The 26112-nt window shown below is 33.5% G+C and overlaps 1 protein-coding gene across 1 annotated transcript in view; it reads right to left on the bottom strand.

Annotated features, from left to right (window-relative positions):
* Nucleotides 1-4811: 4811 nt before the first annotated feature.
* Nucleotides 4812-26112, bottom strand: part of LOC124364815 (S-phase kinase-associated protein 2-like) — a 37780-nt gene continuing 16479 nt past the window's right edge. Inside the window, exons 4-8 of the mRNA XM_046820595.1 lie at nucleotides 22576-22756; nucleotides 18416-18543; nucleotides 17461-17623; nucleotides 10450-10638; nucleotides 4812-7661 (exon numbers count right to left, since the gene is read on the bottom strand). Coding sequence (XP_046676551.1) covers nucleotides 10452-10638; nucleotides 17461-17623; nucleotides 18416-18543; nucleotides 22576-22756 — 659 coding nt within the window. The 3' untranslated portion in view covers nucleotides 4812-7661; nucleotides 10450-10451. The remainder of the gene's footprint in view (nucleotides 7662-10449; nucleotides 10639-17460; nucleotides 17624-18415; nucleotides 18544-22575; nucleotides 22757-26112) is intronic.

Genomic DNA, 26112 nt, shown 5'->3' with positions numbered 1-26112 from the left:
GTTACAGACATTAGCACATAGAAGCCTGTCATAACTATACAAAGAGGAAAAAGTTTACAATAATAAAATAAAAACTGATTTTCATTATTTAGGGCGATGATCTTTTTAGTCACAATTTATACTTGTTTTGAAACTAAATCACCCGAATCGGCAATGTATTAATATTTAATTTTATAAGTATCTGCTTTCCAGAAGATATAAAAAAAATTGCCAGTTAGAGTTAAATACCATTAATCTACAAATTATTACAAAGTAATGTTTGTATTCCTTGCAATAACAAAAAAAATCTTGAAATTTTTTTTTGCGATTGTCAGTTGTCAAACAATGTAGATTTATGTGTGCAGTCGGTGAATTAGTCAGTGAATAGATTCATGAAAAACTTGAACTCTTTGAGGATAGTAACACTATGGATTTGCTTTAGATAGATTAGGAAATATTGAACTTGTTCACAATATATTCAAACTGTATACATAACTATTTCTGATAACTTTGGTAAAAACTGAGTTTTAACATTCTTAACACAGATATAATGACTGAACGCAATATAACTCATTTGATATTTTATAACAAGTAACAAAATCTAATACAACCAACTTTGTTAATACAGGAAATGAAAACAGTCTGATGAACAGGAATGCAGCTTCTGAACTGAAAACACAAATTTATGTACAGTACATTTATATTTTTATAAAATTTAATCAAACATCAAAGAACATAGCTGATCACAATATGTGTGTGTGAGAAAAGAAACAAAGTAGATATGGAAAGTCATCTTTTGCACATGTGCAGTCAAGATAATAAACATTCTACCACCTTAACCTCCAGTTTTAAAGAGCTAATAGCTCTCTGACAATCTCGATAGGAGAAGGACTCTACTCCCAACCTTACCCATCCAGAATATCCTATCACTCCAGAAGCAGCGCAAGGTCCTTATAGGACTATATGCAATTTTATAAGCTTTTAATTGGAAACTGGTGCTATCTTTGCCTGCGCTTCAGATGTCCTATGCTGAAATGCTTTTACCTAACAGGGACATTTAACTTCTTCCTAATCTTTTGACAGGAGGTTTAAAAAGCATCTCGTTTCTTTGAAATGTGCCCCAAGAAACTTTCTCTAACAAAAGAAGAAACGGTGTCATCAAGGCTTCCAGAGTGCAACCTTTTAAGGACCGGCACTCTGTTAGTTGGGTAAAAAAAAAAAAATTCTTCATTTGCGGTTTGAAGTTTGTGAGCCCTCTAGCAGTTTGATCCAAGGATATTTTTAGCAATGAAGGAAATTAGTCCTTTGGTACATCGGGCTCCAGCACTGGACTCTTTCCAGTCTTATAGGATCTTTTCGCCAGGCATAAGGTGAAAGTACGCCCATCAAGTGACTGTAGAAGGTGGGTTGCATTTGGCGGTAGTGCTATAATTGTATGTTTTCTTCTCAGAGCTGTAGAACCTTCAGATTGAAGTTCTGAGATTATCTCGATTGATGTAGCTGCTAAGATTATCTCCTACAGAAACTTTCGTTCCTTCTTGGCGTCTTAGAATAGGAAACATCGGGCGTTCTAAACAACTTTCAAAACCACTTTTAAGCTTATTCCAGAAATTTCTCTCTGACCAAGATTGTTGACCCTCCTCTAGTACAGTTTTCTCTAACATAAAAATCAGCTGATTTGAATATTCAATACAATTCAATCAATTTACATTTTTCTTTTGAAAGCCAGAATTCATTTAAAACATATTATACAGATTTTTTTCTGCCAAATCTGCAAGTAATAAATTCAACCATTTTGTTTTGAATTCTCTGAATATTTAAGTACAATTAAACAAACAACTACAGTTACTAATTAAACTACTATCACTAAAACTAAATTAAAATATATTCTGGCAGTGCAGGTGTCATCCTCTAAGGAGCTGGTTTCTGGTGTGGGTGGTTGATCGTTTCCCTCCTGGGTCTTCAGGTCTCTCCCCTCTCGAACTGAGTTGTCTGCTTCCATTGGTGTTATGGATTGGTCCAAGGCGAACTCTTGGATCGTTTTAATGATCTGTTCAGCCAACCATTGTTTACCTTTTGTGCTGAAATGCATGGTCCATGCAGGGTATGGCATCTCTCTCTAGCTCTGCTTGCTTTAGCAATTTTGACACTTTTATGTATTGATATGAGATCCTTTAGAGCAGGGCGGTTCTCAACCGTTTTGAACCTACAACCACCTTTTTTTGTTTGAAATTTTGACAACCCCCGACAGCAAATAGCAATTTGGGAGACGAGGCGCTTAACACCAATAAATATAATAGGCCTCGTATCCTCTTTAATTCTATTTTATGATATTTTCCTAATTAAATATTTGATAAAAAACTAGATTTATTTTTCCACCAGTATAAGTACGATGGTAAAACTAATAGTAGGTAACGTGAAAAAGAAATAAAAAAAATAATTATATTGATAACGTTATAAAAAGTCTGCGGACTAATGCGATTAGCCTGTGCTGCTAACCTGTGGGCGATTTTATGACTAACTCGGAGTGCTGATGGATGGCTTATGATTATCCGATCTTAACTGTAAATTTCCTTTTAACTTGTTTATTTTGCTGTTTCGAGTTAGTTCAACGTTATACAGGGCGTCCCATGAAGAAACGGAGATGGAAACTGTCAGGATTTGTTCTTACGGTGAAAATAACAAAAAAAAGTTCATATACACATCGGTCCAGAAACGCTTAGTTAGCGACCTATACAGGTGAAAGATTTCGCCCAGATTTCAGTGCCACCGTTAAAAGGGAGCCCTATTAAATTATTTTGGGTGTTACCCAGGACGTAAAATTTAATGTATATTATGCAAATTGAACTGAATAATTGAATAAAATTGGTACCAGACCTCTAAGCTGCAGTAATTTTTAAGATATCTGAAGAAATACGCAAAGAAATGTGTAACAAACACGTAACATTCTTTAACAAAACTTGTAAAGAATTTAAAGGAATTTCTTAAGATAATTATGTAAAATAAGCCAATAAAAATTATACGTAAACTTTAAGAAAATCATTTGAATGCTAATTTCTTGAAACTGGATTGGGCGTCCGGCTCTAGGCGCCCCGTGGGTGGGACCAATCAACTGGCCACCACGATCGCCTGGACTACTTCTTATGGGGACATCTCAAAGCTATGGTGTATAAAATCGTAAAGTTGATACCAAGGAAGAATTACTCGTTAGAATTCACAACGCATTTGACAGTATAAGAAACAATTTAGACATAATTTCGCAGAGCCACCACAAATATTTTTACGTCGAGCAGAGTGCTGTGTGCATTGTGAAGGGTGATGGGAATTTCAAACAGTTACTAAACTAAGGTATTTATTATTTGTTAGCATTTATTTTTTTTGCAATAGTAAGTGAAAATAAAAGTTTATAAAAACATGTACGTTCAGCAAGAAAAAAAGTGTAACCGATTTTGTCTATTCTTCGAACGTTATTTATTTCATTAAAAATTGATTTTCTTACAGTTTACGTATAATTTTTATTGGCTTATTTTACATCATTATCTTAAGAAATTAATTCTTTACAAGTTTTGTTAAAGAATTTTACGTGTTTGTTACACATTTAACAAAGTTAATCTACTTGAAACCTAAATGAAACTTGTTTTTGGACACCGAATTTTGCGTATTTCTTCAGATATCTTAAAAATTACTGCAGCTAGAGGTCTGGTACCAATTTTATTCAATTTTTCAGTTCAATTTGCATAATATACATTAAATTTTACGTCCTGGGTAACACCCAAAATAATTTAATAGGGCTCCCTTTTAACGGTGGCACTGAAATCTGGGCGAAATCTTTCACCCTGTATAGGTCGCTAACTAAGCGTTTCTGGACCTATGTGTATATGAACTTTTTTCGTTATTTTCACCGTAAGAACAAGTCCTGACAGTTTCTCCGTTTCTTCATGGGACACCCTGCATCTAAACCATTAAAAATGTTATTTAAGTATTGAATCTCTTAACCAAAGACACTAAAATAATAAGTAATTACCTGATGCATGCCTACTTCTGTTTGAATACTATCATATTATGGCTCTTTCATATTACATCATAAAAGCTTTCATTTAAAAGTTAAGCCCTTCGATTTTAGAAAGCGTGAGAAGCCGCATGTAAACTGCTAGTCTTTAAAAAACAATTGAAAAGAAATAATAAAAAATGTACTTACCATAAATAAAATATATTCTTTTCTAACTAAAAATAACATTAATAACGAAAAAATTCTGATGAAAAAGTTTTATTTCACTAAACAGTAAAGATAAAACTCCACACAATCACAAATTTGTATTGATTTTATAAAAAAAAATACAATTTTTATGACACAGAAAAAATTGTTTGTTTTTTTAGTTTTTATTTTGTGAAGACTAAAGAGAATTTGGCTTTCCATGTTAAATTTATTATTACCTTCTTTGGAAATACAGGTATTTCCTGTATTGTTGATATTGTTTTGTTTTTTGCATAAGTTAGCCACACTGTATATTTTATGACTTAATTCATCATTCCTCTTGTATTCATACGAAGATCATCTGTAGCTTAATATTTGTATGTAATACTTCTCCCAATATTAAATAATTTCAAAATGTTTAACTTTAAATGGTAATCTAAGTTTCAAGTCTTCCACTAGAGTTTGATATAGCTGTGTCTGGTTGATTTGATATAACTGGGTTTTTGTTTTATGTATGATTTACAATAATTATACTTGTTAATGCTGTTGAACTAAATTTTAAAATATTCTTTATGACATTAAAATAATGTGATATGGTTAATTGTAAGGTATGATTTTTCAAGAAGTAAAACACTTGTAAACAAGAAAACAACTTTATTATTCTGGTAGTTTAATATATCTATTGATATTCATAGAATATAAAAATAACCATTATCTCTTATTATGAAATAACTTTCTAAATTTATGAATACACTAGCTCTTGATAGTCTTCTTATACATGAAACCTAAAACTACATGGTGTAAGGTCACCTTGGCAATGTGTTCGTGAACACACTGTATATACTAGACTAAACTATTTTATAAACTACTAAGCACCAATGAGGAAAAATTCATGTGCATTGAGCAAAACCCTTATTTTATCAGACTTTCTTTACCAAGCTGCTGATAACAGACAACCAATTACAGAACATATGCAACAGTGACACAAAAAATGAGTACAGTATACTGATCACTTACATAACAACTAAGGTCAATAATTATTGTAACAAATATTATTTCGACCACGAAATAAATTACTTATTCAAATATGCAAGTGAAAAGTAAAAGACAAAACAATCATTTTCAATATTCATACTCATAATGGTTAATACTGTAATATAAATATGTCACTACTCCTTTTTAATAAATAACAAATGTTTATTGATTGTTACCATTCCATTGTTCTGAAGTTCAGTACCTTTAGAGATCATAAAATACAAACTGGAACAAGATCTGCCATTTCAGTTCAATATTTTACTCAAAGGCATCAATAATTTATGCTCATTTGAAATGTCAAAAGCTAGGATAATTTATTATACTTGATTAATGTTTATACGATTGTATGGAAATAAAATAAATAATAGAAAGTATTTCATTCTATAAGACAGCTGAAAAGTACTACATAAAAATAATCATATAGGATCTTAGAAGCTAGATAATTAGGAATTTATCTTGCATAATAATTACTTACATAAAATATCTAATCCAGCATGGTATAAATATTTTATACTACAAAATTATATCTTAAAATGCAATCAGCATTTCTCTTGAAAATTAACAAGAGTTGAAAATGAAATGTACATTTTATTTCATTATTTACAGTTTTAACCTTTTAAAACCATTCTTAAAGATAGGATAGATACATATAAGCATTTCCCAATCAAAAGCACCCAAAAAATTAAAGTTGAGATCATACATACTACAAATATTTAACTAAATTATTTCTTAAAACTTTAACTGAAAAGTAATTTAAAATAATGGTATTTAAGTCAGAACCTTGATATACAACTAGCAACAATGAGAACATTTTTAACAAGATTTGGCAACTGGCATGAAGTTGTTAAAAAAAAAATCTTTTTCGGCAAACCAAACACTCAAAAGGGTTAATCATGCTGATGAAGATAACAATTGTTACGTTTACAAAACTTGAATGAAACCAGTACAGTTTTTTTTTTACTTTACTATAATATATAAGTTACAAAATAGACAACAAATGTAATTAACATAAAAACAGTAGTAAACACATAGCCTAAGTAAATGAAAGAGCTATGCAAAAAATGGCAAGTTTTTGTTTTTCTGGGTGGTGATGCTACCTGGTTTAAATAATATGAACTACTTGCAAGTGTGGCATGTTCCCTTGTCTGTCTAAAACACTAATGGAAATTTGGCAGTTTAAGTGTCAGCCATTTAATGAGAAAGAGAAAGGACTATGCCACATGTGCTGTAGTGGAGGAATAAATGTATGTGGGTGGAACAAATGTTGCTTTGTAAACAGTGCCAGTTTTTAACCTCAAAAGTGTCCCAATGAGTTTTATTTTTTTATGTATTTGGTGGAAAGCCATTCTAATGTCCTTTTGTGTTTTCTACATAAAAATGTTTGAATGCTTATACAGTTGACAGTGAAAATTTTTTACTTTTTTCACATTACTTGTTATTATTCAAAATGAAGTTAGAGATTATTTGAAACCTTTATAGAAATCTGCATCTATTATATTTCCCTGGACAAAAAAGCTACACAAATCTGTATTCAATTCAGTCGATACAGGAGAAAGATTTGAGACTAGAATGCGTTATATACTGTGATAGTGTGTGGTAAAGTATTTTTACGGAACTAGTAGCGGTCTAGTAAACTGAAATCAATCAAACAAGTTCTTTCACAGTTGTTGTGATAGTTAAGTTATTAGGAATAAGATGCAACTCTGCAAGCTTAAAATATTATAGATACATACAAGTAACATTTAATTTACCAATTTAGTCTTTATTTTTACAAATAATGTCTTTTATATGTAAACCATGTGATTGAACCTGGTCAGCTGGTTACAGACATTAGCACATAGAAGCCTGTCATAACTATACAAAGAGGAAAAAGTTTACAATAATAAAATAAAAACTGATTTCATTATTTAGGGCGATGATCTTTTTAGTCACAATTATACTTGTTTTGAAACTAAATCATCGGCAATGTATTAATATTTAATTTTATAAGTATCTGCTTTCCAGAAGATATAAAAAAATTGCCAGTTAGAGTTAAATACCATTAATCTACAAATTATTACAAAGTAATGTTTGTATTCCTTGCAATAACAAAAAAATCTTGAAATTTTTTTTTGCGATTGTCAGTTGTCAAACAATGGATTTATGTGCCAGTCGGTGAATTATTCAGTGAATAGATTCATGAAAAACTTGAACTCTTTGAGGATAGTAACACTATGGATTTGCTTTAGATAGATTAGGAAATATTGAACTTGTTCACAATATATTCAAACTATACATAACTATTCCTGATAACTTTGGTAAAAATGAGTTTTAACATTCTTAACACAGTTATAATGACTGAACGCAATATAACTCATTTGATATTTTATAAACAAGTAACAAAATCTAATACAACCAACTTTGTTAATACAGGAATGAAAACAGTCTGATGAACAGGAATGCAGCTTCTGAACTGAAACACAAATTTATGTACAGTACATTTATATTTTTATAAATTTAATCAAACATCAAAGAACATAGCTGATCACAATATGTGTGTTGAGAAAAGAAACAAAGTAGATATGGAAAGTCATCTTTTGCACATGTGCAGTCAAGATAATAACATTCTACCACCTTAACTCCAGTTTAAAGAGCTAATAGCTCTCTGACAAAATTCCAAATGCTCTGAAAAAGACTTATACCCTCCTCCTAGTGAAAAATGTTAATTTCTTTACTCTCAACTCACACATTGTACCTTTGGTATCATGTACTGCACGAAAACGATAGTTTCTAAAATAGTGTAAATCTATTTAAAATTTCCTCATCGTAGCTAACAAAACTGCAAATGTAGCATTTTATAGCATTTCTATATTTTCTTATGTTTTTTAGTGTTAGTTCCTTATGTTACCTTCAAACTGCAGTGCTTCAAAAAGCTGTACTAAATATCAGCCGGTACACTTGTTTCAACTGCTTTTGCAAAACTGTTACATTCTATTGAAAATGTAATTAATATATACAGGGTGTGTCATGAGGAATCTGCCATACTACACAAGCTTATTCCTCTCAATAAAATAATGAAAAAAGTTAATATAAACAAGGGACCTGGGAAATGCATTGTTGGCGTTATACAGGGTCAAAGATTTAACCCGAAATTCAGCTCACACAGTGAAATAACCTCACACTGACATTTTTATGGTGTTAATTGAGTATGTGAATTAGATAAGTGTTATGTTAAATTAGTGCACATGTGCCAATTGTTTGTGAAAAGTTTACTGGTTTTAATAAATATATTCTGGTATATATATACATATATACTTGTTTTGTTTATTGGAAAACTGTAAACACCATTGCAAATGATTAACATAATATATTGTTTTAATTGGAAATCCCAATACTTGTAATAATTTTAAAATGTTATGATTTTTTACAATAAATTTGTTTTATGTACTTAATCAATTATGTTGTTACCCCTAACATGAAGTGGGGTATCTACTGTAATTAAAAAATGACAACTTTTATCTAGGCCTTGACTTAAAACCACCTAAAATATGTTAACAATATAATGTAATGACTCTTTATGAATATAAATAAGCATGTAAACGTGTCTCTGACTACAACTGTAGCCTATGAAAAAAGTTAACAATGAAGAATTTGCTTTTGCTCTCTTGAAAAATTACTTTCAGTAATTATCTCACATGTTTAGTGTGACCACAAGTGAAAGGTTTGTATAAATTCCAAAATATATAATTTATTCAGTCTGAATTTAGACCTAATTTCAATTAATGTATACTTGAGACTTTACAGAAGTTTTGAAAACTCATACATTACAATTGTTACTAAAGCACTCAACAACTTGACTAGTTTTGTAATACTGCTATTCAGTAATGATTATTGAACACATTATTAACACTTTGAGCACAATAGCTATTTTACAATGTGACTCCCTTAAATTGCCAACTTAATTTCTGTATATTTGAAAGCTTTTTAGAAAAAATTGCTGTTCAATACGTACTAAACAGACTTTCATAACTTTTTGTTTTTGACAATAAAATAAAGAATATAACAAATCTTTTTGGTGAAAATAAAATAAAATGTATTTTTAGTACTTGTGTTAATACATATTTTGTGTAAAACTTTAGAAACTTTTAAGTTTCATTCAAATTGTCCATATGTATTTTTTTAGATATACCACCTGAAAGGCCATAAAATGTAAAAATTCATGTATATTATATTTTTCCACAATAAACTAATGTCAACAATTGATCGTCAAACTTTTATTCATTTGGCAGCAATACTAGAAGCAATAAAACAAATGAAAGCCAATCCAAATATCAATTGGTATTATTACACTAATAAATGTGAATTGTACCCTGCTTTATGATTTGAATTTATGTCAAAACACAATTACAAAAACAGTGCTACTAGCTTAACACATAATTCGGATGTGACTAATTTAATGGCTGGCAGGCCATAACAACATCATAGTTATTATTCCCACGACCTATGAGGAAGAAAACAAAAAAAAATAAGGGCTCTAACCACTACACCGAAACAATATCGAATGCAGCTACCTGATTACTAGGATATTTCAATTGTGTACTACATTAAATATCGTCTAAATACGGATCTTCGTGCCAAACAATGCCTGCAATTTACAAGGTTTTTTCCACGTCTGACATGCCGATACCATGTTACTCAAAGGGTTAATTAAGAATATATTAAAAAATTACTCACAAAAAAATACAAATTATATAAGTGTCTACAACTATTGCTAATTTGCAAATACAACATTTCTACTGGGAAGTTCGAATTGGGTAATGGAAGATTCAGTGGAGTATAAAAAGAACCCCCCAAATGTGAAATACAGATTGAATTGTAATTTCACAGTGGTCTTTAAACCTTATTTATACACTTTTATGTGATTGTTAAGGGGACAACATAAATCTGATAGAGCAATAAAAAATCTGAGGTTTTCATCAGGATTAGACAACTTGTTAAATTAATTTATGAGTAAACAAGCTTTTTCAACATTAATGTTGGATACTTTCCTCCAACAAAACATACAGTATCTCATCAGAATCAGAATAAAATTTCTTTATTCAGTCTGTACATACATACAAGAATAGTGTCATATAAACGTATCAACAGATTTAAAAGTACATACACTGTACAGTACAATCTATTATACAGAATAATTTATTTTATGAAATTTAATATAGAATCAACCAGTGAACAAAGAAGTAACCTTGTTTTAAAATTACCTTCAATCCCGAACCCTGAGGCCCCAGATGGATGTACGCCGAATACCCACAGTTGGCCTGGCGATGGTAGAAAATTCTTGTTCGTTGAGTTGAACTGACTTGAAGGTCTGTTTGTATGTTTCAAGTTGGTCTGAATGCATTAGGCCAAAGATGTTCAGGTACTGGAGTGATTTTATATTTACTAGTTTTCTGAAATTAGTAAAAAAATTGTTAAAAAACAGGCTGAAGCAATTTAAATTATAGTAAAAACTCTTAAGTAACTGACAGTTATTTTCTTTTTATTATAAAATATATTAAACTATCCCGCCTAAAGCAAGTAACAAATCCGACATAATCTGCTTGTTTCTTTTTGTTGCTTTGTATGTCAGGAAATGTTATAATTATGTTTTGCTCAGTTAAAAAACAATATGTATAAGGAACTAGCTTTACCAAAGGCTTCAAATGCAATTTTCAAAAGAAGGGATTAGCCTTTTTAGTGAAAGCATCTATGATGTAATATTAAGGAAGCCTATATTATGGAGAAGTAGGCATATATCTGGTACTTATTATCAGTGCCTTTGGATATGAGATTCAAAAGTTAAATACAATTTTTACTGGTTCTTATTTGTTTTGTGAGTGTAGGGGCATGCATTTCTGGTATCAATTAAATTTCCGATGCTACATTTGGGTTTGCCTGTCCTAATGCCTCAATAAAAAAAACATTTAAAAGTCATGAAAACCTTCTTCGATCAAAAAGCGTCAACCTCCAGGCCCTTGTAATCTACATGCAGTCTAAGATATCTTCAGTACCATTAGTTGAGTGTGCATTGTCTCAACTAATGGTATATATGTATATAAAAGCAGACTCAATTAAAAGATATATATATATATATATATATATATAAAAGCAGACTCATTTAAAAGAAATATATATATATTTCTTTAAAAGAAATATATATATATTTCTTTAAAAGAAATATATATATATATTTCTTTTAAATGAGTCTGCTTTTTCATAATTATGAAAAAAATATAAATACTTCCTAAGGACTGAAAAATTACTGTGGTCAGAAAGTTTCGACTGTTTAAATTCACTTCCCGTTATTTATTTATAGTTTCACAGCTGAATTTGTGTTGTTGCCCTGACTGTGTAGGTATTGGAAACTACCTTAGATTTATATTATATTTATGGATAAAAATTTAAATTGGGAGACATAAATTACATATCTTCTAAATTATCACTCGTTGTCTTTCTCATAAGGCATCTCATTCAATTTGTCTACAGTATGTTAAAACTGCTTACTTTGCCTTTTTTAGTCCATCCTTAGATGTGGGATAGTCATGTGGGGATATGCCAACAAAATCAATAGGGTAAACTATACAGTCATTGGCACTTTAAGATGCTATTCCTTACGTCTGTTCAATATTTTGTTCTCAGACACATGAAAAACATATATTTTGTTAATATTGATTGGTTTTTGGCTTTTATACTTTCTTTTTACATTCACAATAAATTTAAAAAGTAAATATTTTATGTTATGTGGAAGTGGAAATATTTATTTTGTTATTATGTTACATAATTATAGTGATTGGCACCTAATTCACAGTTATTGGCATTCTGTTTTTGACAGTCATTGGCACACTTTCATATTTTGCTAAAAATAAGAGTGAGGCAATGAAATCATGCACACAACTTACTCTTAAAATGTATAATGTGTATATACAACTATTGAATACAATAATTATGATTGCATAAGTAGTAAGTTTAAAAAATTATTACTTCTATAGCCTATATTGTGACGTTAAAATTCAAATAAACTAGACAATAATAGTTTGCCCTTCTACAACATCTTAATAAAACCATTAAATGTTTAATTCGTTGGCAATTTCATTTCCAAAGTCCAAACAGATGTTGCATACAAACACAGGATCATGTTGATCAAGGTCCTCTCTGTTTTGTATACATTTTATATGATACAGTCTATCACACATGTCACATTCAACAGGTTGGGAGACTTCTTCGTCTTTGAAGTTAGTCCCACAACTGTAGCACAATCCATTTTTTGTTACAGGAAACAACTTTTTCCCCACAGACTTAGGCTTATGTGATACAGACGGTCCGTTATCAACATCAATTGACTTTTCAACTTTGACTTTCCCACATAATTGATCTTCATAATTTTTTCTTCTTAACAGAAATCTTACTATGTTGTTTAGTAGAGTTTCCTTTCTGGGCTTTACTTAAATTCTTTTCTTCTCGTAGTCTTTTTTCCTTTCTGCCTTGGCTCTTTCTTCTTTTGCCTTTTTTTCTTCCTTTTCTTCATAAATTATTTTCCATTTCTTCGAAGAAACAACGTAAGGTACTCTTTCTGTTTTTCTTTTGCCTTTTCTGGTTGGAGTTTTCGGGCCACACGAGAACATCAGCCAAAGCTGGACCACTGCTTCCAGATGCTTGGGCAATGCCTTGTGAAGCATGTAGCGCAACACGTGAACCTTCACTTAACTTTTTCTCGGGTGTTGTATAGTTATGGTCAAGTTTTACATTTACATTGTTGTACATTGTTTCACATTTTGATTGTTGAAGATATGTGGTGTCATTTTTTAATGCATTGGCACTGACATCTGGTGCAGGTAAATTAATTTCAGGATCATAGTTTTTGTTGTTTTTGTAACATCAGTTGTTGTGGCATCTTTGACAATAGGCCTATCTGGCACACATACATCAGTGACAGTTTTTTGGAGAGTGTGGATTTAGTTCCATGACAGCATGTGGCGAACCAAATTTTTGAGGTTGCTTAATTTCTGGAAAACTCCTCCCACACTCGATATAGTGTGAAAAACAGTGGAGGTTCATTATTTTCCGACACAACTTTTCTCTATATTGCGGAATTTTTCTATCATTTCGTCTCCTACAATCCCTTCGAATTGATCCAAGGTAACTACATCTTTACCGCTTAATGGTACAATTTTCATTTGGGTTTTTTACCAAGACACTTTGTATAGTCAATTGAGTTGCAGTTCCAAGGAAACAAGCCACAGGCTCTAAATCCGTTAGTAAGTGTTTGAGGCTTGACCTCGTCCACTACATGTTTCAGGATTGGTGCAACATTCTCCTTAGTTAAAGCGGTCTGTCGGGTGGTTACTACGCCAATTAAACACTGCCTTTTTCCAGCCTGACTTGATTGGTCTAAATGCAGCAACATCTGCTGGCTGCATTATTCTGGTAGCGTTTGGGTATAGGGCTATCAGTATTATTTGCAACTCAGAACACAGTTGGCTTAGCTGATAGGAAAGATGGCTCTTATGCCCATCTACAAAAAGGATAACTGGCCGTGTGATATTGTTTTTTTTCAAGGTGTGCATTAAAAACATTACCGATGTACTCATAAAAGGACTTCGGATTTCATCCATCCAGTGTCCCGAATGACCAATACCCAAGAGTCTGGTACAGAATTTACAATTGTTGATGGTAATCTATGGTACGGATAGATTTAACATCGGTGGAACAATTCGCCCACAAGCAGAAAAAGAAAAACATCACAGTAATGGCGGCTTTTTGAATTTCCCTTGTCAATTTCATAAACATTTTTTGATCCTGTGGGAGCTAAAACTTTAGAACCCTTTGGACACAGTAGGAAATTTGTCTCATCGCCATTAAAAAACACGAGTCGGGTCTTTCAAAACGTTCCACCGCATTTTCTTCTTTCAAAATGTCTTCTATAGTTTTAAACCAATTTTTTAATATCGTTTTCGCTGACGCATGAGCTTGCAGAAGTTACTCCTTCGGGAGTCCTTAAGGATAGGTTAGGGTGCCTTTTTAAAAATGCTTGATACCAACCGAGGCCTGGAAGATTGTTTTTTTAAAAGGATTAGGTCTTTCATTTTGTATTAAGAATTCTTGAACGCTCAGTTGCAAATCTTCTTTCCGTCGTGGGAAACCTTTCCGACAGCAGTCATTGATCCTTTTTCAAGTGTATCCTCTTCTTCCTTCGTCAGTACAGGTGGAGGACCAAGTTGTGTTTTTTGAAAAACTTGTCACTAAGCCGAAACTGAATAGTTGACCGAGGAACACCATGCTTTTTTGCTGCAAGCCTTTTTGGTCATTCCATTTCTAACATCTTGTAAAAGGCTGCCTCAAGAGAATCGGCTTTGTAAGAGAATTTAGGCATAATTTGAACTCCGTTGGTGATCTGAAAAGAAAAAAGTTATTTATTGGCATGCCAATATCTATACATTGACATAGTGCCAATCACTGCTAGGTTACAGTGATTGGCATGCCAACGAGAAATATATATGTGTGCCAATGACTGTTTTCAAATTGAGTTGTTAAACAATAACAATATTCATAAAAAAGCCCATTGTTTTTATACTTCGAAAGATGTTATTTTGGCTTAAAATAAACAATCTCTTAAATACATAGTCATTGGCACTCCTGCCGATGACTATATTTCATAAATTTTTAAACATACAGTCATTGGCACCCCCTTTGCAGGTTTGATTTTGAGGTTATTTAACTTAAAACCTATCAAAAAATGGTTTCAACTCCTTCTACATTACAGCTATCATTGTCTTAGTTGCAAAGATTTATCTTATCAAAGGGAAAATAACATAGTACAGAGAAGCAACTCTAAAGGAATTCACAAGAAGATCAACAGAAAAAGCTTACCTATACTAAAAATAATTTTTCCAGACACCACGTGCAGTCTATCTGCAAACATCACAATATACCAATTGGGGAGAACTGTTAAGAGTATCTAATGAACTATGTTGGCATTCAATGCTGCCAACCTAAATCTTGTAATGAACAAAATAATTACAAAGTGCCAATGACTGTACTAGTGCCAATGACTGTATGGTTTACCCTACTATTCTTATTCTTCAAAAACAGGTTATAGGAATAATTAAATTCGTATAGTTCAGAGCACTATAAACATCTTTTTAAAGATTTGAAAATTCAAACTGTTATAAATCTGTATCCTTTTGATTTAATGAATATATTTTAAAACCCCACACATATACTTCTACAATACAAGGCATACACAAGTTTGGTATTAATTGATCATAATAGGTTAACAAAAACACAAAATACTCAATCAGTAATTTCCTTGAAAGTATAGTCATATGCTATTATCAGTTCAAAAATATGATGAAAAAAGATACATAAAAAATATTATTTATGGCTTTTGGACAATCCTTTCTATTCACTGGCAGAATTCTTTTGCATGGAATTTATAACATTCTAGATCATTTAAAAATCATACTCTTTTTGACCATTTAACATCAATTTCTATACATTTTTACATACATCTATACATTTTTTAATCAAAATAATTTTCATTGTCATAAAAATCACAAGGATCATAAAATGAGGCTTAGTGACAGCCATATCCATCTTAATGTTAACAAACAAATTCGAATGTTAACATGCCAGTTATAAAAAAAGAAAATGAAAATATGTTGGGCGACTAGTATGGATTAAGTGTCTATAGATTGATATAACAACCGTATTCCAAACTTATATTGAAATCTGTCAATCTTATATTGTTTGTTGTCAATTAAGACGACAGTTTCACAAAATAAATTTCAGCCAATTACAGTGATTTACCCGTTAACAAATATGTAAACAGTCTAATATGCAATAGGAAAGAACCTTTGTCCAGTGTGTCTGCCATTATCTTTGATCCGTTTAGTCTACCATTAATGTTTCTGTAAACCCTTAATTCTCGGTTCATTCCCCTGGTTGTGTGGTCACTGTGTTATTTTTCATTGTAAGTATTAGTGTTGCTGTCTATAATTTTGTGGAAATAAGTAGGGCTACTTAAAAAACAAATACTGACTTATTTCCACGTTTAATTATGCAAAAATTAGAACTAATAGTGGGTTATTAAAGAAATCTCATTACAATTTATAGAAAACTAAAAAGTAAAAAATATGTTAAATCATAGCTTGGTCTGTTGTGTCTGAGGTGTAAATTATTGTATGTTTTACTGTAAGGGGGTGGTTGTTGTTCGATGTGAAGAGGTGGGTAGGAATGGCGGATGGTGAACCACGGATGGCACAGGAGCGCATAATTACTAAATATGGGGATGGTGACAGCAAAACAATTCGGTGTACCTAAAAAAAGAGTTGTGGTATTTCACCACAAATGGTTGAGTAATAGGATGTTTAAGAGTAGAGAATAGGTTAATAGCAAAACGCTTCACTGAGGTTGCATGCAAAATTTCAAAACTAGCTCATTTCATTATTTAGATATCTTGCAGAGAGACCCATGGATAGACAATCATAAAGAAAAGGATTTTTATATCTCTCCTCCCATGGCAGACATAAGAGAAGTTATGTTAGCCTATTGAGAGATGTCAGCCAAATCCATGGATGGACATACACCATCATAGAACTCATTCTTGTATGTGCAGAAATGACGTTTAATGCAAATTTAAAGTCTACAGATGAAATCTCTCTCGAGATGTCTTACTAATAGTTAGTCTACATGTCACATGATAAAATGTCAAATGACCGTTCTCAGTTTGTTTACCACTTTATGGATTCAATGATTTTCACATGCCATCATGGTAACCCATAAGATTAATTTACATGATTTGTTAACACTCAACCAAAAACCATTGAGTGACATGTATGATCATCAAACTCAATATTGCTTGTATAGATAAATATCTAATTTTACAGAAATCTCTGGAATTTTTACATTTTAAATATAGTTTTCTTTCTATTCCCAACAAAGATATTTTAAACAATCGTAGAAGACAAAGGCTGTTTAGTTTTATTTTTACCTATTGAATATGGTCATGAGAGATTAGTACATTTAAGTGATCAAAGACTTAGATTGAAATAAAACTAATTGAATGAAGGAATATTTCTATTATATTGTCACATATTTTTCAAATCTACTCTTAACAGGACAAAATTATTTCAACCTCAATACTTCAAACAAATTTTCCTGACTTGTCCTGATTTGTTAAGCTTCCAGAATTTAGCAAATATTAATGAAAGAGATTCTTGTAGTTGTCTACTAACACGTATCTGTTGGGCAGGATGTTATAGCATCGACTGAAGGACAACTGTTCGATATCACAGAGATACTTGCTGATGGCCTCCAGGCTGAGCTCAGTGAGTTCCGTACAATCACTGAGATCCAACTGTGTGATACAGGAACAGCGTGATACCAGCTCCTTCACGTCTGTAACCAAAATAACTATTACATGTACTGATGAACATGGCTTTATTTTTAGCTTTTGTTATACAAGTATAATGTGGTATCTTTGTGGTGTGGTTAATGTCACCAGTTGTTTTTTCCTTCTTTAATCCATTAAAAGGAGCCTTGACTATATCCAAGCCATCTTCGGATATGTGTCACCATTCATTTTCATGGTTGTATTGGTGTTGCAGAGCAAAAATGGTAATTTTGTACAGGCTCAGGAAGAAGTCATACCTTACAAGTATATAATTTAAAGATAAGAAATTTGACCAAAAATATATACACTCAAAGTTCAAAAATAAAAATTGAATTTACATTAAATCCTTTTTATATATATATATATGAAATACACAGAAACTTTTATTTTTGAGAAACAAAAAATATCTATTTGATTAACTATTAAAACACAAATCTAACATTTTATTTAAGTAAAAATAATATACTGTATTACACTTATAAAAAACACACACACAAACATAAAAAACTGATACAAGAGACCAGTTAGTTTAAATATATGAGTAATAAAAAAAAATTAATAAAACATTTCATATAATGCACTCCTGTATAACAACCAATTTAGTGCGAACAAAAACAACAACCAGAAACAAATAATTTATCTAACTAAGTTCTAAAAAACATACAACATATTTAATTAAGATTATACAAAAAATATTATTTAATAGATCTTACTAAAAATGGCTTATTGTCTTCTATCTACTACACAAAATCAAGAGAATAAATGGAAACAATGCACATTAATAAGAAATTACTTACGGCTGTCTTTCATGAATTTGAGGCAACCACTTAAGTTGAGCTGCCGAATATTTTCGTTGACTAGTTTACACACAACATCAATACAGTCACTGTCTAACTTTGTCCAGGCCAGGTTCAGCTCCAACAACCTAAAACAGGCAAAACACACTGAAGAGTTCTGTTGGATATTTTTGTTGACTAGTTTACACACAACATCAATACAGTCACTATCTAATTTTGTCTAGACCAGGTTAAGCTCAAAAAATCTAAAACAGACAATAAAACACTTGAGGGGAAGATGTTGGATATTTTCGTTGACATACATCAATACAGACAGCCTAAAAAAAGACAAATTTTCAACAATAAAAGAATATGTAGGAACTCAAACAGAATGCGCATATTTCCAACAATTTACATATAACAAATATGATATATTACAAGATGAAATGAAATATTTGATTGGCACAATGCGTATGATGGAAGATCAAAAGAGAAGCCCTGATTACTCAGTTTATTCTGAAAATCTAAACGTTGGAAATAGCTTCTCTGCTCTTGAAGAAGGAGACTGTGTAATGATGGACGATATCTGCGAAATGAATATTGACACAGCGAAGTAAAAACTGTTAAAAGAAGGCACAAACGAAGAAATAGGATTAAGAAAACTGACAAGAATACAGAAATACAGTATTGCATTTGTCTGTTGTCGTCCACCGCATCAAACAAAACCAGATTTAACATTAGTATTTTCGGTGACAGCCATGCCAAAGGCCTGTGCAAATTAATGCAAAATCAAATAACTAATGGCAGTAATGTACTGTTTGTGCTAATTCAGGAGCACGTACTAAAAATAGTACGGACATGATAAAAAATTATTGGAAAAAAGATTCAGTCATTATCATAGCTGGAAACAATGATATGGGAGAAAAAAAAACACAAAAACAAAAAAATAGTTTAGACAATAGACAATAGACAAATCTCTTTATTTCATGAACTTTGAGTACAGAAATGTCGTCAAAAGTTTGCAAGAGTTGGAAATTGATGAATCCATGTACGAAAATTAGTTTTGATTTTGAAAAGTCGGGTCTTCCCTCCACCGAATGTACTCGTCGATTGAGTAAAGGGGTCGAACTAGGAGCCAGTTGATAAGCCGCTGTCTCATATTCTTGATTGGCCCTGGAGTTTTCAGCTCATCAGGCAGGTAGTTGGCAAGTTTGGCACCGATGTATGAGGGCTTCTTCTCATAGAGTGCCAGTCTGTGATTGGGAAGAACATAGTCGCTACCGTTTCTTGTGAAGTGGTTATGTAAGTTGTTTCTTCTGGGGAGATCTTGACGTGCAGCATGGAGGATTACCTCAAGAATGTAGAGAGCTACCACTGTGAGGATTTTTAAATTTATAAAAGCTCCTCGGCAGGACTCCTGAGGACCTAGACCCAGCATGGCTCTGATGATTTTCTTCTGGTGTATCAGTACTCTTTGGAGGTTTGTTTTGGAAGAGTTTCCCCATAGTACAAGGCCATATCGAAGATGTGACTCAGCAAGAGCAAAGTATGCTGTTCGGAGTATGCTCTGATCTTCTGTGATCGATTTGAGTCTTTTTATAACGAATACACCAGAACTGAGTTTAGAGCATACCGTATCCACATGGAGACTCCATGACAGGTCTGAGTCAATGGTGAGGCCTAGGTGTTTAGCATATTCGGTTTGGTTTAGTCCAGGTATTTCAGTTACTTGGTGTTTTTTTGATCCAAAGAAGAGCTGTGTGCTTTTACTCTCATTAACAGCCAAATCATTGCTATGGCAGTACTCAAGTGCCATGTTAAATGCTATGTATGCTTTAATTTCAAGTTCTTCAGGGGTTTTTGTACTATTTATAAGAACTGTGTCGTCTGCATACATAAGCAATGAGCAGTGCCGCTCAAGGAAATTTGGCATGTCGCTGGTGAAAATGATGTACAGGACAGGGCCCAGGACTGATCCTTGCGGGACACCTCTATCTAGCTTTTGGCTTTCCGACCGAATTGTTTGCATTGTCCCTTTGTGATCTGTATGACTTATTTCAACCACTTGGGTTCTGCCTTCCAAGTAACTCTTAAACCAACTTGCAGCAACACCGGTCACTCCGATTCCCTCTAATTTCTTTAAAAGCATTTCATGGTTAAGGCAATCAAATGCCTTGCTGTAATCTAGGAGTATGGTTGTCACAGTGTTTCCTGCCTCTATATTGTCTATAAGTCCTTCTATTAGGCTGATTAATGCTGTTACTGTTGACCTACCCGCAGTGAAGCCATGTTGATGAACTGTAAGCATATTAAAGGTTTTGATATGTTGTAGGAGTCTGTTCAGTACTATTTTTTCTATAATTTAAACCATGACGGTCTCGTAGAACTGATTAAAAACATGTTCAGTCACAACAAAACAAATCCGATGTTGTAGTTAATCTGTTTCATCGCCATGATCTGCCTTATTGCCCTATCAATAAAGAAAACGTCAGCTTAGACTTCAGAAAGAAGGCGTGCGGATTGTTGATGTCTCCAGTTTGGCCCATAGATTGTTTACTAGGCACAGTCAGCACCTCAATGGGCATGGTAAGGCTGCTCTGTGTGTTAAGATGCTGTCGAAGATCAAGAGCTTGGGTTGACAGCAAGATGAGCCCTTAGGTGACGCAGTGGCTGCGGACCAGCAACAGACGCAGCTGGGCCTCTACCATCTGAGGGTGCAGCTAAACTGTTCAACAAGCTGCCCTTAAGACTTGCGTGTTGAAAATAGGAAACCACCGTTTAAGAGGAAACTAAGGCGCCTACTGGTGCAAGGAGCCTACTATTCTGTTGGTGGGTTTGTGGATCATGGAGGATTAATCAATTCTGTTGGGTTCGGGATGCTATTATGTGCAGCACTTTGGCTTTTTACTTTGTTAACTTTTTACATTATTTGTTTACAATTGTAAGTATTATATAATTGAATTTTATATTTTTAAGGGTACTTATTTGTTATTTGTATTTTTTTGTTAATTTAACTAATATCCTTATATATTTTAATCGATATGACGCATGCCATACAATTTTGTAACTGTAAACGGCAATAAAGCTATTATTGCATCATGACCAAAGACTCTAACTTTGAAACTACAAGACTTCAGCAGTAACCAAGCGCAAGAGCAATACAAAGCCAAGACCAAGACACAGGCAACACCACAGAGCTGAACTAACTTAAGAGTATTTGACTAACTTTTGGTTATATACTAGAGTGGAGCTGGAGCCTTCCCTACCGTGTCGCACCCTGGGTACTTCTAGGTCTCTCATGGCTAGAGGACCCAGCCCATGAGAGGCTTCCTCTGTCCATTATTCGGTTTTTCTGGTAATAATTTGGTTCATCGCATGTGACCACTCAGGAAATAATTGATTTCCTACAAGAGTATTGGTTTTTATTAGACAGCAGTTCATTTGTGGCAAGCCGATATCCCGGATGATGATGTGAGTGCCTCCTTTCTGGACGTGAGAGGCTGTATGAAGGTAATTTGCTCATGTTTAGAATAATATTTTAGAATAACATGTTTACTTTTTTATTCTTAATAATTTCCTTCAATAAGAAGTTTTCTGACAAAAGTCAAGTGATTAGTTTGACTGACTGTATCTCATAAGATGAGTTCCCAAGCTGCTGATATTTTAAATCATAATACTACTACAGAATTTCTATTGGGAGTAGTTGCCCATAAAACAGAGTTTACTGAGTACCCCTGTTTGTGTTAAAGTCTTTTAACTTAACTGTGATTGTATTCTTTGTTTGAAGTTTATTTTTGACAATGGAAGGGTTAGGAAGAAAAGAGGATTTTTATGGACATTTGCCATCATTCAGTAAACAAAAAATCAGTAACAGTACGTTTCGAGATTTGCAATCTGATCTCTTCTTCAGGTACTAAGAGTACTTATTATTTTTTAATTCAAAAAGCCAGTACAACAATAAGATTAAAATATAAATCTTCCAGGAAAAAATTAAGTTTAGGAAGTTTTATTCATTATAAGTTGTTTAATCCCAACTAAACATATGTAGACAAAGTCTGGATGAATACCATCTAGTCATCCAACATGTTCTATATAAACTAATCATGTTGAAAAACGTTTTTACCCACACAAATATGCAGTAATTTCATTGTAAGTATATTTTATGTAAAAATTCAACTCACTCAGTACAGTTGACCAGTATTTCTTCCAAACCGGCCACATCTAGTTGGTAACATTGAGACATGTTGAGAACTTCCAGCTCCGTGTTGGCAGCAATGCTCAAGCAAACATTTGTGTCAGTAATGCAGTGCTCCAGGCTTAGTTTCTTAAGATCTCTACATTTTCCCAGTAGTTCTGCCAAATCTGCAGCAAATATAATTCAATTCATAAAAAAATAATTCTCTAAAAAACATATGTAATTTACTATTATTCTTAAACTTAGTCGTTTGGTTATATCACATTTAACAGGCCAACCATAACACATACCTGCATGGTACAAACTCAGCCTGTTACTGTTAGAATAACTATGAAGTATGCAGTGTATTCAAGCCTAAGAATGTTAAAAGTAGAACTGGAATAATGTAGAAGGCAGTATTCTTGTAGTTTTGAACAGCTTGAAGTCTATAGCCATGTTTACAACAGAGTTGCAAACCTTAATTGCCAACTATTATCACCAATTTCTGAAAGAACGGTTAAAACCACTGTAACATCTGATGAAAGCAGACTAATTTTACAAATTGGCAACAAAAAGCTTGGTTTCTGATAGAAGTCTGTAAACATCAGACTGGTGATTTCCAATTTTGTTCAGCAGTGAGTCTGCAACTGACCCCACTTCCTGTCCCGCCTATTGGCACCACATAAGTATCTTTCTTGCAAATTATATGTCCAATACGAGCACTTAAAAATTTCAAAATTGTTGCTAGACATTAGAAGAAATACTACTATCTAAACTCTCCCGTCAAAGGTTCTGTATCATCTCTGTTTTAATCACATAAGAGATCACTACCACTATATCTCGCTCTTGCCTGAAGGTTTAACACATACACTGCTAATGTCTTCCATCGGAGCCGTGCTGAACCCACTCTAGGTGCTGCCATCTCCGATCAGAGACCTTTGTCCATTGTTGCAATATATGCTAAATTCTTTAGCATGTCTATAGTGGGTTTCAATAATTTTTTTAACAGCGAATGCGTTAACACAGAACCTTCTTGGTCTTTTATGTTTAACCAAAGTAACACATATAGCTGAAGCAAGTACAACCTCCTTCACAATCAACATTTAGTACTCTTGATGTGGCATTTGGCTTGTGCTGATTCGGTTACTGACAAAAATAAAGTGAACAATGTACTGCATTGCAAACCCAAATTACAAACTTATGTCGGTAACTAACGTCAGTAATTCAAGTTAGCACTTTTTGGTTCGCAACTCCGGTATAAATGGCTTAAGCCAAACAAATTCTAAGAAAATATGCCAACAGTTTCAAGAATATTCTCCCAGCTGGCAAGTGTTCATGGAGTGTGAAAATAACATTTTTAGTACTGACCAAGTGGCATATTCTTAAACTGTGCTTGCAGGGTGGCCACTCAAATCCTCTTTTCAAATTCCAGGTTTTCCCGGTCATACATTCCCGGTCATACATTTCCGATTATCTAGTCTATTTTCAAACCAAATAGACAACTGTAGTACTGTATTTAACCCTTAGTGCAACGATGACGTTTTATCGTCACTAGCAGTATTTACAAGAAATGCCACAAAGCTGCGGTGCTCTAGCATTTTGTCGCTAGCGATATGCGAGAAATTCGGTGACGCTTTATCGTTATCACCTATTTGAAGCTCCTTAGTTTTTATCTCTGTGTCTTTCGATGTGTCGACATAACATTGTGTATACCTATTAACTTTTCTTTCTGTGATGTTTAGAAAATACATGTATCCAATTCGTAAATACAAAGATAACAAATAAATACCAACTCAGCACTACCATGGGGCAGATTGCAACCCAGTATTGCGGGTCAGAGGTCTAGTGGTGGACGAACTTTCGGTACGAGACAATGATTTCGCCGGTACACAAGGTCGGTTCAGTACAATCAACAAATAAATAGACAGTGCAGATTCTGTCAGTTAGTCAGTTAGATTACAGTCAAGAACTACGAAATAAAAGACATAAAGATCCTCATGCACGTTAGACTATTTTGTTTGAACAGTTCGAATCGTCCGAATAATCGTCACATGTGCGTAGAAGTCGTTCCAGTAAATAATTAACCGGAGAACTGACGGGATTTCCAGCCGTCGTCCAACTAATGCCGCTCCAACGACGAAAACTGATGAGCGTGGCTGATTCGATCGGCCGACTGCCGTTTGTAGACTGGCAACAACATTACGTTTTGTTTACATTAGAAAGTAAAGTTGTGAGAGAATTTGCACAACTACTGTAACATAATGTGAACAAAAAAGTAATTTTACTCACGAGAATTGTCGCAAGTACTTGCTACAGTTGTATCGCTGGTTGTTCCGGGAGTCAAGACTAAGTCTGTTCACACATGACAGTGATGTCTCGGCAATGTTTATTTGAAATTTTAACATCCTACACTGTTCTTGTAACCAACTGTCCGGCACTGGCTGCGGCAGCGCTCGCGAGATCTCTTGCGCCCGTTCAGACTAGCGATTTTTATAGTCGGACATACAACTTGCACCATTTTTTGTCGGTGTAAATGCAGTTCAGTCCAGATTTAGATGTGACCGTGAGATCAAAACATAACATCACTTCCTTTGTTTTAACCTATGTAATTTGATGACAATCGTGAACGTTTGTGAGAAGCAATGATTCATAGACCAACCGAAGCCTCGGCCGCGATACTAGCGGTTAGCGGTGAGCGCTAGATTGGGCAGGAACTTACAGTCTAATGTTTGTATTGTACATATGGGGCACACTACACTGGCAATGGCAGACGTGAACAGCAGGGCAGTACCACACGATGGCGCTTATCCGCCGCCAATTCTAAACATTAAATGTTTCTCCTGCCGCTCAATCCTCATCTTAGTCTGTCATTACTGTGCAAAAGGACGCAAACGCCATTTTCTCGACGCTACTTGTTGTAACTAACCCACTACTTTCTTCTCCAAAAGGTATCTTATTAAGCTTTGTATAAATCCAACTGACATTCTGGTGTACTCAAAAACCCGGGCTGCACCTCTTATAAAGGCCAAACATTGTATTATTCAACGAACCGAACTCTGAAGCCTCTTTATAACACTGCACATTTTAGGCCTGTGCTACCTAACATACGTCTTTCAAATCACTATTTTCTCTAAAGAATAAGAGTTGGACAACTTCGTACGGAGACCCCACTTCGGCAACTGAATAATATGTAAGTACAAAAAACCCGTTTGTTTTCGCGGTTATACCGCTCTGCCGCTTAAAGCGTATCGTTTAGTGCCGAAGTCAGAAACGATCGGTCGACCGATTTTAATTGTCCAATGCATTGTTACATTTTGGAGGGGGGGGGGGGGCGGAGGCTTGCCATGGCACAGGAGTAGAACTAACCAAGATAAACTCACTACACTAGTGGAGGTAACCTTAGATCAACCGGCGTCAGAAGTAGCTCACGAACATATGTCGATCCAAGAAGCTGTCAAATTATGTCTTGATTTTATAAGTTCTTGGAGACGCAAAACTTATTTTTGAAATTTTCCGGTTCTCAGAAAAATCGCCGGCTTATTCC

Source organism: Homalodisca vitripennis, chromosome 1 (genome assembly GCF_021130785.1).
Source record: "Homalodisca vitripennis isolate AUS2020 chromosome 1, UT_GWSS_2.1, whole genome shotgun sequence".
Classification (NCBI taxonomy): domain Eukaryota; kingdom Metazoa; phylum Arthropoda; class Insecta; order Hemiptera; family Cicadellidae; genus Homalodisca; species Homalodisca vitripennis.
This window is presented reverse-complemented; position numbering and strand designations above follow the sequence as displayed.